Source organism: Colletotrichum gloeosporioides (genome assembly GCF_011800055.1).
Source record: "Colletotrichum gloeosporioides strain Lc1 chromosome Unknown consensus_77, whole genome shotgun sequence".
Lineage (NCBI taxonomy): Eukaryota > Fungi > Ascomycota > Sordariomycetes > Glomerellales > Glomerellaceae > Colletotrichum > Colletotrichum gloeosporioides.
The window spans coordinates 19419-32911 of NW_025544722.1; the positions used below are offsets into that span (position 1 = coordinate 19419).

General features: G+C 54.0%; 4 protein-coding genes across 4 annotated transcripts; 1 reads left to right on the forward strand and 3 right to left on the reverse strand.

The window, feature by feature from the left end:
- Nucleotides 1–498: 498 nt before the first annotated feature.
- On the reverse strand, nucleotides 499–3372 carry GCG54_00007714 (Low-affinity potassium transport protein; the record flags this gene model as incomplete). The annotated part of the gene is made up of 3 exons (XM_045407692.1): nucleotides 499–1446; nucleotides 1499–3192; nucleotides 3273–3372. 3 exons carry the CDS (start codon nucleotides 3370–3372, stop codon nucleotides 499–501), a joined length of 2742 nt encoding a protein of 913 aa, XP_045259427.1.
- Nucleotides 3373–7949: 4577 nt separating this feature from the next.
- On the reverse strand, nucleotides 7950–10430 carry GCG54_00007715 (DNA repair helicase RAD25; the record flags this gene model as incomplete). The annotated part of the gene is made up of 1 exon (XM_045407693.1): nucleotides 7950–10430. The coding sequence occupies one exon, from the start codon at nucleotides 10428–10430 to the stop codon at nucleotides 7950–7952; it is 2481 nt and encodes an 826-aa protein (XP_045259428.1).
- Nucleotides 10431–11256: 826 nt separating this feature from the next.
- Nucleotides 11257–11756, forward strand: GCG54_00007716 (uncharacterized protein; the record flags this gene model as incomplete). Its single annotated transcript, XM_045407694.1, has 2 exons — nucleotides 11257–11374; nucleotides 11437–11756. Coding segments are annotated over 2 exons (438 nt in total), but the record flags the coding sequence as incomplete, so codon positions are not given.
- A 156-nt stretch (nucleotides 11757–11912) lies between these two features.
- On the reverse strand, nucleotides 11913–12942 carry GCG54_00007717 (Proteasome subunit alpha type-4; the record flags this gene model as incomplete). The annotated part of the gene is made up of 5 exons (XM_045407695.1): nucleotides 11913–12240; nucleotides 12295–12682; nucleotides 12739–12791; nucleotides 12847–12853; nucleotides 12912–12942. The coding sequence occupies 5 exons, from the start codon at nucleotides 12940–12942 to the stop codon at nucleotides 11913–11915; spliced, it is 807 nt and encodes a 268-aa protein (XP_045259430.1).
- Nucleotides 12943–13493: the final 551 nt, after the last annotated feature.

Here is a 13493-nt window from a genome sequence, read left to right on the forward strand (position 1 = left end):
AGGCATGTGCCAAAAAGCATGAAAATTAAAGAAAGGTTACTGAATCTACAGAACAAGAAAGAATGGCGTGTGTCACAATGGGGCTTTCTAGAGATGGAGCATCGGAGCTTTCATGAATGAGGGTTGAATGGAGGTCTCAAAGATTTGGCTGGGTCTAGTTAGGTACAAACCTTGGCCACGGGCCGACAGAAGACACATCACTAGATAAAGGAGGGACGCAGACATGAAAAATGAAACTCTCGATCATCAGTCATCATAATTGTACAGAATCCTAAGAATGTACAGGAATTTCCCAACGCCAATTCACAAGGTATGTCCGTAGCTTGAGCTTGTCTAGTCCGTCCTGTCTTCAGAAAAGAATGACTGCCGCACCAAATATGTATTTCAAACCAGTAACTCCGCAAACGTGCCGATATCGTGTATAACTCCGCAAAAGGCTTGCTCATCGTTTTACTCCTCAGGTGTTGATGGCCTCGGGCCGACCAATTGCTGCAGCGTCTAGCGCGCTGGTGTAGTGTTGACTCTTCGAGTCGTGTTCATAACTTCAGAGTCGGTAGACGTGCTATCGTCCTCAGCTGGCTCTGTGGCACGCCTCCTCATCTCCTCTGCTATTGGCAGATGGTGGTCGCCAACCTCGAAAGACCTGCTGCGTCGGGACGTAAAACTGTCTTCGTGCGGGACCATGGGAGGACCAGGGTGCAGGAATTGAGTTAAGATGTTGATGTTCCCGCGATTAGTGCTCTGCCTTCTCGATCTCAGATGAGATCGACTGGCGCTCACAGCTGTTCCAGTTGATGCGCCAGTAGCAGATCGTACTAGTACCGGCAACGGCGCCTCTTCAGCCTCCTTTTCAAAGCGCGACTCGCTCGGAAGGAGCACAGCGCGATCAAGGCCGTAAGGCAAACCACGGTGTCTTCCACGGATTTGCATGGCAATAATGATGAGCTTGCCTCCGGTGGTGAACTGCGAGCAGAGAGATGCGTTGACGTTGGGATAGCCGAGACTCAGTCCAACGGTACCGTAGGCACTTACTATCTCGAACAGCACAGAAAAGACATCGAAGTCTTTCTTCTGGATACGAGGTCCTTCGGTGATGGCCAAGATGAAGAGCCCCAAAAACACGTACCACAAATCGAAGGAAAGTTGTCGACGCAAATGGGTTCCGACATAAGACATGGCGCTATTCTCATTCGCAGCGTCGACATCTTCGTCGGGGTGATGGTATACGCCAAGTGATTTCTCCTCGTAAACGTTGGTGCGACGAATAGAGATGGCGATGGGAAAGACGGAAATGTACATCATGATCATGTACGAAACCTGGACAGCAGGGTGCAGAAGTGAAATGTTGACCACAGAGAAACCTGCAGTTCTGGTCGATGCCGCCTGGAACAGGCCGTCGACGATGCGGAGGCCAACAGGCAGATGGCTGACGGCATTGTCGTTGAGCTAAACTAGAAGTCAGCGCTGTTTGCTATGTGAGTGGAAATCAAGCACCTACATCGAGGAGAACGAAGAACAACAGATCGAGGACATTGAGACCGATGAGAATAGTCAACAGCCACCATGTTGCACCTGCTGGGAATAGCAGGGTAAAGCAGCGACGGGGGTGGTCCAACAAGAATCTGAGCTCCTGATGGAGACCTCCCTTAGGAACAACTTTTGACAGGACCCAGATAACAAAGCGGAGCATCACAGGGAAGCCAGTGTTGCCAATTATGATGAGGAACGACATGATCAACAGAATGAAAGGCACGTCGTTGAAAGAGTTCATGCTGTCCGGGGTCAGGGTGAGACCTAGATCGTTGAGGGCCGAGTTCGCGGTGAAAATGGCCCACCAGGCTTTGCTGACGCCGTTGGATTCGATGTAGTTCCCGTATTTGTCGTTCGAGCTAGTGTGGACCCATGGAAGGAGGCATGCGACGGCAAAAAGCGAGAAGCCCCAAAAGTAACAGAGTAGAATGACGGCAAGCGTCCTCAACGACCGGTACTCGATTCCTCCTAGTTCCTCACGTTGGTCCTGTGTCAGGCCAGGGAAGGCAGAGTTTCTACCCAAAGTAGGCGTGAAACTGAGGTAGGGCATGTCGTCTTGCTTGTCGCGTGACAAGGCTGATCGGAACGTATCGACGCGGCTCCGGACTCTCGTCAAAGCGTTTTCTGATGTGGCGTCATCCTGCGGTTGCTTCTTGCGATGCCTGCGGAACGAGAAGGGGAAAATGGCTCTGCCGATAGCCTCGGCTTCATCTGCAAGCTCATCCTTGACAGGGGGCTCGTGGTGGTGGTCTCGAGGCCGCTCCGGCTCTTCGATCTTGATCGTCTGTCGTCGGCCAACATTGCCTACATCGTTGGCCATCCCATTCGCCTCGCTGGCAGCGGAATGTTCATGGTTATGGTCTCTGTCGTCCTCCGGCTCTGGAGCATCGCCGTGTTCAACACGCTTAGGCTCTATCCCCTTCTCAACGTCTCTAGGGTTGGGAATTCGCAGGGTCTCCCCGTTTTGGTCGTTGCGTTGCCGCTCAAGGATGGCCAAGTGCGCAGGAGAAGATGGCGGCGGGAGCTTGACTTCCGGCTCGGTTCCATCACTTCGGAAAACATTTCGGGCGAAGGTAATTCGGTTTTGCGATGCATCAACGTCGTTGGCGTCATCTTGGGACCCCGGGGCAGTATTGGGAGTCTGCTCGCCCGAAGACCGATGGGCTGGAGTTCCGGGAATTGGGACGAAGCCGTTGCTGCCAGGCGAAATGCGACCGTCCTCGTCGTCCTTCATATCGTACACGATGCCGTCGTTGGTCATCCGACCCCTCCTCCTATGGATGACCTGGATGTTCCGTACACTCAGGCCGCGGCCTCTCTCTGCCTGGTTCAAGTCATCTCCCCTGGCTCTGGACATGGATTTGGATATGGTGTTTCGCCGCTGGCGAGCCTCGCGGACGACGGTCTGGAATCGCTTCTCGAACCAGTAGAGTCGGAGGAAGACGACGGAGGAATGGATGGTGATGGGGTTGGAGGTCATGGCAAAGACGTATAGACATATTTGCTGGAAAGTGTTCAGCAGATTTACATCGATGGTGTTGAGGCCGGCTTGTGTGTTGGCTCCGCTGGCAAAGAACAGAGCGTCAATGTATGCCATCTGGCCGCCGGCAGTGGCGTAAATCAGAATAGAGCCGAGGATGGTGAGGCCACAGATCCAGAAGTCTAAAATGGAAGCGCGGTGCAATTAGCGCAGTGCGCAGACGGCGATGGGAAATGCGACGGTAGTTGGGACGGCGACTTACAGTGAGCCGAGATGAAGTTGAAATGGGGCTTCTTGGATATAAAGGAAGGCTTGGCTGCCCGGAGCTGGGCGAGCAGCCAGCCACGCGCGTCGTCGAGCATTTCTCTCGAGTCGCGACGATGATCTCGAGGATTCGCGGAGTGTGTAATGGGAGGAGGGAGAAAACGAGCTGGTCTAAAAGCAAGCCGGTCGCGACATCAGCTGGGGGATTTGTATGAGTATGGTAGTGTTGGTAACGTGGGCGTGGGTGCTGGCGAATGGGCCAGGTCTTGGCGCTTGTGGCTGTGATGCTTCAGTCTAACCGTCCTTGTTATAAGGATTGGATGACGGCTGAGCTGGAATTCATTATGATCGATTGGTGCGCGGCGACTGGGATGGGGTAGTGGTAGCCGGTCGTGGTAAGCGTGACATCAGGCGGAGTCCGTGTATATAAAGCAGGAGGATGTATGGCAGGGGCGAATTGGGGGTAAAAAGTCAGGATGGGAAAGAAGAGTCGAGGTAAAGGTAGGTGTAGGTAGACAAGGTAGGTGAGGTAGGTTCGATCGGATGAGTTCAGAGTTCAGAAGGCGAGTGAGTGGGCGCACCCAAGAGGCATCCGATGGGTGAGGTGCTGCTGCACAAGCAGGCGCTGTTGCTGCACTGCGAGATTGCCGATTGCAGACAATCGTCCAAGACACAGATTGGATGCCACTGCCCAGTGCTACTAGCAACTGGCTGCTGCTGACTGCCGGCGTCGATGCCAATGCCAATGCCCGAGGCTCTTGGCTCTTGGCTCCTGGCTCCTCGAAGGAAAAAAGAGCAAAGTAGCGGACAACAGCACCAGCACTCTGGGAAGAAAGAAAGACGGCCGTGTTTGGGATCTTTATTGTGTGACGGGGGTCAACAACCCGGAGGCGTCCGTTTCCAATTTTTTTTTCTCTCACCTTTTTTTTCTGTTTTTAATTAGAAAGGGACACTGGAGCAAGACGCAGGCCCGTTGGATGGTGCAGCGGACTGCGGGCGTTGCGGACAGCCTCTAGTGGAGTGGTGACCAGACCACGGCGCGCCCAAATTCACTTCAACAGCTGCTGCTGCGGCAAGTCCCAGGTCCACATCTCCTGCCATCCATGCCCTTGACAGGGTCGTCATTGGGGTTTGATGGCAACATGGAAACGCTGGAACTGTGCCTGGGGGTAACACTAACAGCAGCATGGGGCGAGCTAAGCTTTGTCTGGCAGTGACTGGTGGGATCCACTCACGATGGAACAGAAAAATAATTCCCCTGGGCTGGAAGCAGTCAGTCGAGGTCGATGAATTGCATCTGGCAAGGGACGAAAGTCCATCGCCGGAAAACCGGAGTGCTTTCCCCCAGCTTCCTAGTGGCAAGTGCCTTCCATCATCCGTTCCAGAGCACGGAAAGCGGCTGGCTGTGGGCCCTGACAATCGAATTTCACAGTGTTCTTGAGAGGGAAGCAGGAACAAATAGTGGGCATGCATCTCGTCGTATCGAACGGCACCCGTCTGGCACTCGATCAGTCAGTACCTTACACAATCACACCATTGGATCACCTCAGGTTTCTTGCCTTACAGAGCAGCATCTGCGATACCACGTAAGTGCCCGGTACGGATAGTCTGCGGGACCTGACCTTACATCCGCCTATTCAAGGCCGCCCTCGCCGTGTCCGCGGCCGAGTCGGAGTGATCGCCAATCATCTGCGCACATCATTCATGTGTTGCTATCTTCATCTCTGCACATCACACACTGCAGGAGAGCATGGACATTCCTTCCCGCGACGAGGGGTTCCTGCCGTCTGCGACGGACTGTTCACCATAAAGTAAGGTAGCACCTAGCCGTCTTAGCCTACCCTCCCACCCGGTACTCTAGGTGAGATGAGATGCAACTCGTGAGATGTGTTTCGCGGCGTGCCATTGCAAGACACCCGCCATTGCTAGTTACCCCCAAATCTCCTATTAGTTCCCCCGACCAAGCAGCCGGCGGAGTGCCACAGTGCCAAGCAACTTTATTTGAAGGTGTGGGTCGCAGCCTCTCGCCCAAGCAGAACACCGCAGAGCTGCTGCAGTCGCCCAAAGGAGCAAGAGTCCAGCAGACTGCAGCTGCGACGCGACAGGGTAACAGGGGCACGACGCTACGGAATACGTCATTTTGTGCCAGCACATCTCACCCTCCTTCTCGAGGGATCTCTTGGTCAATCTCTCGAAGGAGGTGCGCTGTGGTGGTGGTGGCATGTGAACGCATGCATATCCCCTCCCTCACCAGCCGGTTCCTTCGTCGCTGTTGCCTCCCCACCACCCTGCGCGCATATCCATGCTTCCCACGGTATCCCGAGACGCATCTTCAGTTTCCATCTTTCTTGGAGGCGCCATTCATGCTTTGCAGATCGCCCCCGAAGATGTCGTATGCGTCTGTTTATTTACAACGGCGCCGCGGTTTCCGGGAGTAAACTCGCCCAAATCGCAACCAAGCCTCCAGCATGCTTGCATTTCCTCAGCAGCAACAAACCCGTTCGGACCCCGGACGCCTTCACCATGACTCTCGCGTGGTTGCAACACCGGCGCAACACAATGCCCTCTTGACCCCTATATTGAAACAGCATGGCCGCCACGCCATACCGGCCATCCCAGCCAAGCCGACGCAACCCCCATCGCCCAAAAGCTTCAGAAGAGACGCTGCCGCCAACACTCCAACGGCGTACCTCGATTAGCCGAAGCCAGCAAGTACCACCTGCAAGCCATACCGCCTATGAAACCTATCGGTATCCCCAGATATCCTGAAGCCCGTTGAGTCTTTTTTAGGCGCAACATATCTCATACAGCGAGGCTTACATGAGGCATTGCACAAGCTCGACCACAACCTGGAAACAAATGCAACCTGGCACCGCATCGCACATCTGTCAGCCGCATTTACTGAGCACTCTCACTAACACTCGCTAGTTCTGTCACACTCTGGTCTTCTCTGGTTTGCAGCTTCGCTGGTTCAACTAGCCATCTGCCTTCGACTCGCCTTCGAGGAGAGGACAAAATAAGCAAGCTACCTAGCTACAGGTACCTGACAAAACAATCCTGATCTCTGTCTGGGCCGAACGCAGTCAAAGTCAATGGAAAATCACGGAAAGTCCACGTTGTCGGCCACCAAGATGCTGCTTTCTGGCTCATCAACCACAATTCCAACCCTGTTCAACCGGACTGCCGGTCGCTCGTTCCGCCCGCCCGCCCTGCCGGCCGGGTCCTGGGGTCTAGAACACAGGCACTGACAGACAGGCAGCAACACAGCCGCCCACCGAGATGAGATCTGAGATACAACGCCAAATAACCGCAGACGACACCCCTGTCACTTCTCAGTCTCACCACTTGGATACAACTTGTTCACCAGCTGATTTCCTTGAGATTCTGCTCACCCGCCTTCACCGCTAAAATTCCAGATGGCCAGCTCCTCAACCGATGCGACGCGGACCTACTCGACCAAGCCCTAGCGAGAGGCAATGCACGCGAGTTGTGAGATGGCGGCACAAGACCCTCATCTCCAAACCTGGACTGCCAAGACATCCCCGACACCCTTGAACGCCCACGCCGTTGAGATACGCCGTCTAGATATGGCGAGCCTGTGGTATTGGAGCGATCATCGGCTCTTTACACCGACTCAACCCGTATCACTCGCCAAGACCATCCCTTCTGTTCCTTCGAATTATTCGTCAGCTGGCCCACGTGAAGGGGAATGTCTGCCGACTGGTACGTTTGCCCAGTTGCAGACCGACTAATTCTCCAGGGACGTTGAACAGGGCAATGAGTTTTTTTTGCCATGGCGTAATCCATCCCTTGATGAGGACCCTATCAAGCCCCTGTTCGCTTCACAAACACCAGATAGGGGCCAGCGTCCTTGGCGATCTCAGTGCGGTCGGTTCCAAACATCCGCAACTGGCTGCTGTTTGTCACCTCCAACTGATTTTCCCCAAACGATCACGTTTTTCCATTGGCAACATGGGTTTTCTTGACACGACAAAATAAGAAACGCCCATCGGATTTGCAATGCCAATTTCTGCAGCCGGCCGATAGTACCCGGCCATCTGCCCACGGAAGCTTGTCGATCCTCTAGCGGAAGCTTCTGTTTCCAACCCTACGATACAGGGCCCTTGACCGACCGACAGGGACCGGAGAACACTTCCCTTTCGACCCCCTATTTTTTTTTAATACCCTTCCTTCCGTGCGGGATACCTGAACAAGTGACGGTGAACACAGACGCCGGTCTTAGTGGACAGACCGGGTACCCGAGCAACACGAGCTGAATGCCGGCGGCTGGCAAATGAAAGAAGCAACTTGACTCGGAAAGCCTTGATATCGGAATTGCAATGAAATGCCCTACACAGCCGTCCGTACAAAAGAAGACCTCACCGGACGATGCAGTTACCCATGGATCGGCCACGCAGGTTGTCCATCCGAAAGCAAGCAAAGAGAAAGATCACATAGTGACAAGCGTCCAAGTCCTTGGGCAGAGTAATATTTCCAATCTTGGCAGTCTAGCTACCGATGCAGAGCCGCCTTGCAAACGAAGGCCATGGCTGTGACTGCATTCTTGTTGAAGGACGTTTATATAGTCTTCTTTATAGTAGTACACCGAGCAAACCGCGCTCTGTGGCGTGATCCCGCAAGCCCCCAAACGCCTCGACCGTGTTCATTATACATTTTAGCGCTTAGCTTTCTCTCTCTGGATCTTCTTGAAGAAGGTGCTGCTCTCAGCCTTGGCCTTCTTGAGCTTGACCCTCTTGTTCTGCTCCATATACGCCATGTCTTGGCCACCAGAAAGATCTCCCAACAGACCTGCTGTCCTTCGCGCCGCCGCCTTCTTCTTGCCTCTGGCCGGGGCACGACCCATGTTGCCGCTGTGGAACAAGTCGTCGATGACTTCGTCCTCGCCGCCGGCCTCGTTCTCGATCAGCACCTTCTGCAACAGTTCGCGTCTCTCACTCGCAGCCGCATATGCGAGGCCAGGTGTCTTCTCAATGTTGGCGAGTTGCGTGATCACCTTGAAAGCGTAGCCCTGGTCGACGAGGAAAGCCTGTCTCTTGGAGGAGTAGTACATCTCCTGCGTGTCCTTGGACACGAGGGAGTAGAAGAAGGCGTTGAAGCCCTCTTCGTTTCTCTTCTTGGCTCGGAGAATACGGCCGAGACGCTGCGCCTCTTGACGACGGGAACCGTAGTGCGAGGAGATCTGGATGAGGCAAGTGGCCTCGGGCAAGTCGAGGGACGTGTCTCCAATCTTTGAAAGGAAAAGCGTATTAACTTGCGGGTTGTGCTGGAAGTTCTGAAGAATATTCATGCGCTCGGCCTGGCCTGTACCTCCGTAGATGTACACCTTCTGCAGCTTCTCGGCGTACATCTTCAATGCGTACACATTGTCCGAGAAGACAATGATCTTGTCCCCGCGCGACTCGTGATAATTGATGAGATACTGAGCAGCCTGAAACTTGCGAGGGTTCATGATATAAAGCAATGCTCTCTTGCGCGCCGAGGCCTTGAGGTACTCGTCGTAGAATTCCGCGGTCATTGGGCACCATACTTCAGCGCACTGAACTTTGGCAATGTGTCCCTGTTCGGACAGCTCCATCCAGTTGGCCTCGTACAGCTTGGGTCCGATGAGGAAGTTCAAATCCGAAATCTTGTCATCCTCACGAAGAAGGGTGGCAGTAAGTCCTAGTTTGGAATGCGTCTTGATAGACGACGTGACCTTGCGGAAGATATTAGCAGGCACAACGTGAACCTCGTCGAGAAGCATAAGACCCCATTCTCGGGTCTGAAGGAAATCCATCATCTTCTTCGCCTCGTGAGACCTCTCTCTAGTTTGCGTCACCATGGAGTACGTAGTAACGATGATACCCGTGTTACCCGGGAAAATCGCGCCCTTGTTGTCGGAGGTAAAGGCTTGGATATCCTCCGGCTTGATATTTGACCACTTGAGGAACTCGTTTCGCCATTGCACAACCGACATGGAGCTAGTGCAGAGGACAATGACACCCTTCTTCACAGTGCAAGCTGCCGTAATTCCGACAAGCGTTTTTCCAGCACCGCAAGGAAGGACGATCAAACCACTCTTTGCTCGGCCGTTTCCAAACATCTTAGACAGACTCTTTTCTTGGTACGGTCGAATCAGCGTACCAGGTCTCAAGTCAATCTCCAAATTCGGGTTGGCTTCATCTCTGCGGAAGTCGTATTCCTCCAGCACCGGATATTCCAGTTCAAGACATCGCTTCTGTACCGTCTCCACCGCATCGTCCGAGATTTCGAAGGCATGGGTAATTTCCTGGTCATCGTCGTCGTCGTCGTTCAGCGCTGCATAAACTTCACTATCCTGAGCTTGCGCTTCGCCCTCACGACCCTTGGCCTTCTGCTCCTCGGCCTGCCGTACACCTGCGGCGTTGGCGGTGCCTGGAATGACCAGGGGGCCCTGCTTAGGAGCAGCCGTTGTTGTGATCTCTTCGTTTCCGTGGACTCGCAGAGGTCCAATGACTGGATCCTTCAGAAGCTTCTGCAGGATCACCGGATCGGTACTCTCGACAAAGTATTTTGTGTTCTTCAGCACCAATTTGACTTTGCCGAAACTTTGCGTGCAGCCTTCGATGAACTTGCGAATGCTTTCCGGTAAAGGCATCTTCAAGAAGCGGTCCAGGGTGTTGATGATGTCGCCAGGAGACAAGCCAACCGACACAGCAGCGTACAAACTGTGTGTCGTGAGGGCATATTCGTGTATGAAGGACGGTCGCGAAATCGGTTCGGCGATGGTGATCAAGAAATCTTGCGCCTGCTCGGCAAGCGGGTTGAAGCTCTCCAAGAAGATGCGCCCCTTTGCTGGGTCGATGTAGAGTGGGCGGTTCGTTGAGTCGGGCTTCATCTGGAGCCACGAGAAGTCACGCTTCTTCTTGAACAGCGCCGACATGGACTCCTGTCCATTTGCTTTTGGTCTATCGAGGTAGGCGTCGACGGAGAACTTGTCGACGTTCTTCTCGAGGTTCTCATCTTCGGATTCGCTAATGGGATCTACCACGGAGGATTCATTATCACTAGCGACGCTCCTGTTGGGGGTAGCGCCCCCTGGCGTGGACACCGCCGAGCCCTTTCCTGCCTTGAGGCTGCCGGTGACGGCTCCTTGAGCCTTCCTCTTCGGCGGCATCGTGGCGGATGAATGTTGTGGGATATCGGGCGTCGCAACGATGTAGAGAAAGGATGTGAAGAGAGGATGTGCAGAGGCAAATGATGTAGCCTGCAAATGGGGCCTGTGTTAAAGTACCAGGTAGGTAGGTAAGCAGCAACACCCGAGCAGGCCCAGGCAGACAAGGCAGGCAGGCAAGGCAAGTTATTGGATGGGCTCCTGCACTCCAGCTTTGGCGTGCCCCACCTGCCAGGGTCCTAGGTAAGCACTCAGTGACAGACAGTCGGTTAGGTGCCTGTATACCTTTCTCTTAGTTAGTAGGTGCCTTCGATCAATCTTTTGTTCCGAAACTATGATATGCCTTAATGTGCATTTGATATGCCATGGCCTTGTCTCTATGGTCAAGTACTGGCAGAGAATTACGCGGCGATATGTTGGCGACAGCACCGCAGGAACAAGTGCAAGATATAAGCAAGAACTTCAATCGGGAAAAGAATGCTAGAGAATTTAGTGCTGTTTCTCTTTGCGTTGGAAGACTTCCCAGGCAATAGCTACATGCATTCCTGGAATTACGCATTCATTGGCAAAATACTAATGCTGTCGTTCAATCTCATCCCCCACCCACTTGGCGGGGTGTGCAGCGGGAAGAATCAGGCACTGGAGGCGACAAGCCAGGACCCCGCCAAATTTATCAGCAGCCCAAATGTTTGGTGGAACCTTCTTCACCTCCATACCACCACCAAAAGTTGCATATCCCCCGAAACCGCTGGCCAGATTGTACAAGACAAGTGAAAAACCTTGAACTACGGAACAAACAATCATTCGAGTTGAAACGCGGTTAACGCAGAAGAAGAACATACACCATGTGGTACGCTCCATCGAGCCTTCGCCCCCTGACCGCCAGCTAATAGCTCGTGACAGCAAACACGTCCTGAATGCGCAAGTCGCCATCCGCTCGCCATGCTGTACGCCGCCGAAGAACTCTCCGTGCCTGGAAAGACATACCTAACCGGTTTTTACCATACAGGCAAGAAATGGTTCGACTGCGCCGAGTGCCACCAGGAGCAGGAGAGGCACCCTCTCATGCAGACCTTCGATATGACCTTCGCCTGCAAGAAGTGCAAGAAGTGCTTCCGCAAGGACGCGCAAGAGTTTGAGGAATCCGACGAATACTGCCCACATTGCGATAACCACTTCGTCATCGACGCTGTCACTCCCAAGGCCGCCATCTCTGTCGAGGGCGAGGACGCGCGCAAGGACAGTCGTATGATCAAGGACGAGCGTGTCCGTCAAGTCGAAGGAAAGTCGATATTCGATCCTACCGACGATGCGGACAAGCTGGGATGAGGTGGAGGTTAGTTGGCATTTGTGTGAGCAGGCGATTTTATGGACACCGTTTTTAGTAGATTCCCCACGGCATGTCTAGAGGTGGTAATACAATGGTATTTGGTTGATACCCTCATCAGTGTCGTCTATCCGCGAACCCAACGCCTTTTCATGCCTTTACTCGTCACCATCACCGGAGCCTCTCGTCAGGATGGCCGCGCTTCCGGTTCCTGGCGTCCGGCCCGTCTTCTTCTTGGCCGCCTCCTCTTGCTTCTCCTGCTCAATGTTCTTGACGTAGTTCTCAATCTCCTCTACCGGGAGCATCTCGATCGTCTTTCCCGGAGCCATCAGAGCAATCTCGATGTTCTTGGCTCCAGTCTGGACAACTTCGAGGAGGGACTTGATGGCCAGGCGGATGGTAGCCTCCCTGTCCATGTCCTCCTTGTAGTTGCGCTCGAGGAATTCGCGAACCGTCTTGCTTGAACGGCCAATGGCGTTGGCTTTCCTGTAAGGGGGTTAGCAAGGTGATTTCACGCAAGCTCCTAGACCAAGAACATACCATGCCGAGTAGATGCCAGAGGGCTCGGTCTGGTAAAGGCGGGGAACCTTGCTGCCGCTGTCGAAGCCGACAATCAAGGTGCTGATGCCAAATGGCCGGACACCACCACTCTGCGTGTACCGTTGCTGGACGCCAGCGACGTACTTGGTCATGTACTCGATCGAGGCGGGGTCTTCGACGGTGAGTCTATGGGACTGAGCCTCTAACCGCGCCTTGTCGACAAGGATGCGGGCATCGGCGTTCAAGCCAGCGAAGGCCAGGCAGACGTGGGTGTCGAGGAGCTGGATCTTGGACGGGGTGATTCGGGTGTCTTGCAGCTTCATGGCTGATCGCTTTTCGCATCCGAGAACGACAACATCGGTGCCCTTGACGCCGACCGCGCACGTTCCTATGCTAACAGTGAGCTGGAGTTCGCCCTGGGATGTGGCGGACGCGCATTATTACCTCGCTTGACGGCCTCACCGGCATATTCGACCTGGAAGACGTGTCCATCGGGACTGTGCAAGTTAGTTGGCGGGCTTGGGCAGGTTCGAGGGAGAGATGTTGACGGACCTGAAGACTGTTTGCGGCGGGTTAGCTCAACACATTGCAATTAACGGACAGGCAGGGCGACGTACCAGACAATGCTCTATCGTAGCCGGAAGCCATCTTTGCTGAATGACGGCTGGTGGAAAAGGAGTTGTTTGATTTTGTTCAGTTCGGCGAGATGTTCGTTACTGCGGGACAATCGCCGTGGATGGAAGGGGTGCGGTCGGTGGAGGATGGATGGAGTACTAGGTGAGGTAAGGTAGGCAGGCTGCAGGTCTGACGAAGCTTCGGTACCTGCTGGCGCTGGCATGGAAGGCTGAGTAGCTCCAAGCTCCTGTACCGCCGGGGAAAGTCCGGGTAATGGACCTTCCCGCCCACCACGGTCACGCTCAGCGAGGGGAGCTTCGGGCATCAGGTCTGGATTGGTCCGTGCACAGCTACATCAGATTCCCCCCAATCTCAGTGTTCACACGCGGTCAGCTAGGTTATCCGCTTCTGAACTGACACAGATCCTCCATGACAATTACACTGACGACGGGAGGTTCAATTCACGCCAAACCATGCGCTATTTCCTCCAGTTTGAAAGCGGCAATGTCGAGAATTTTGCAATAATTCGACCAAATTTACATTTTTGGGAAGTATTCAGCTGCAGCGGGTGTGTTCTCGCCGTG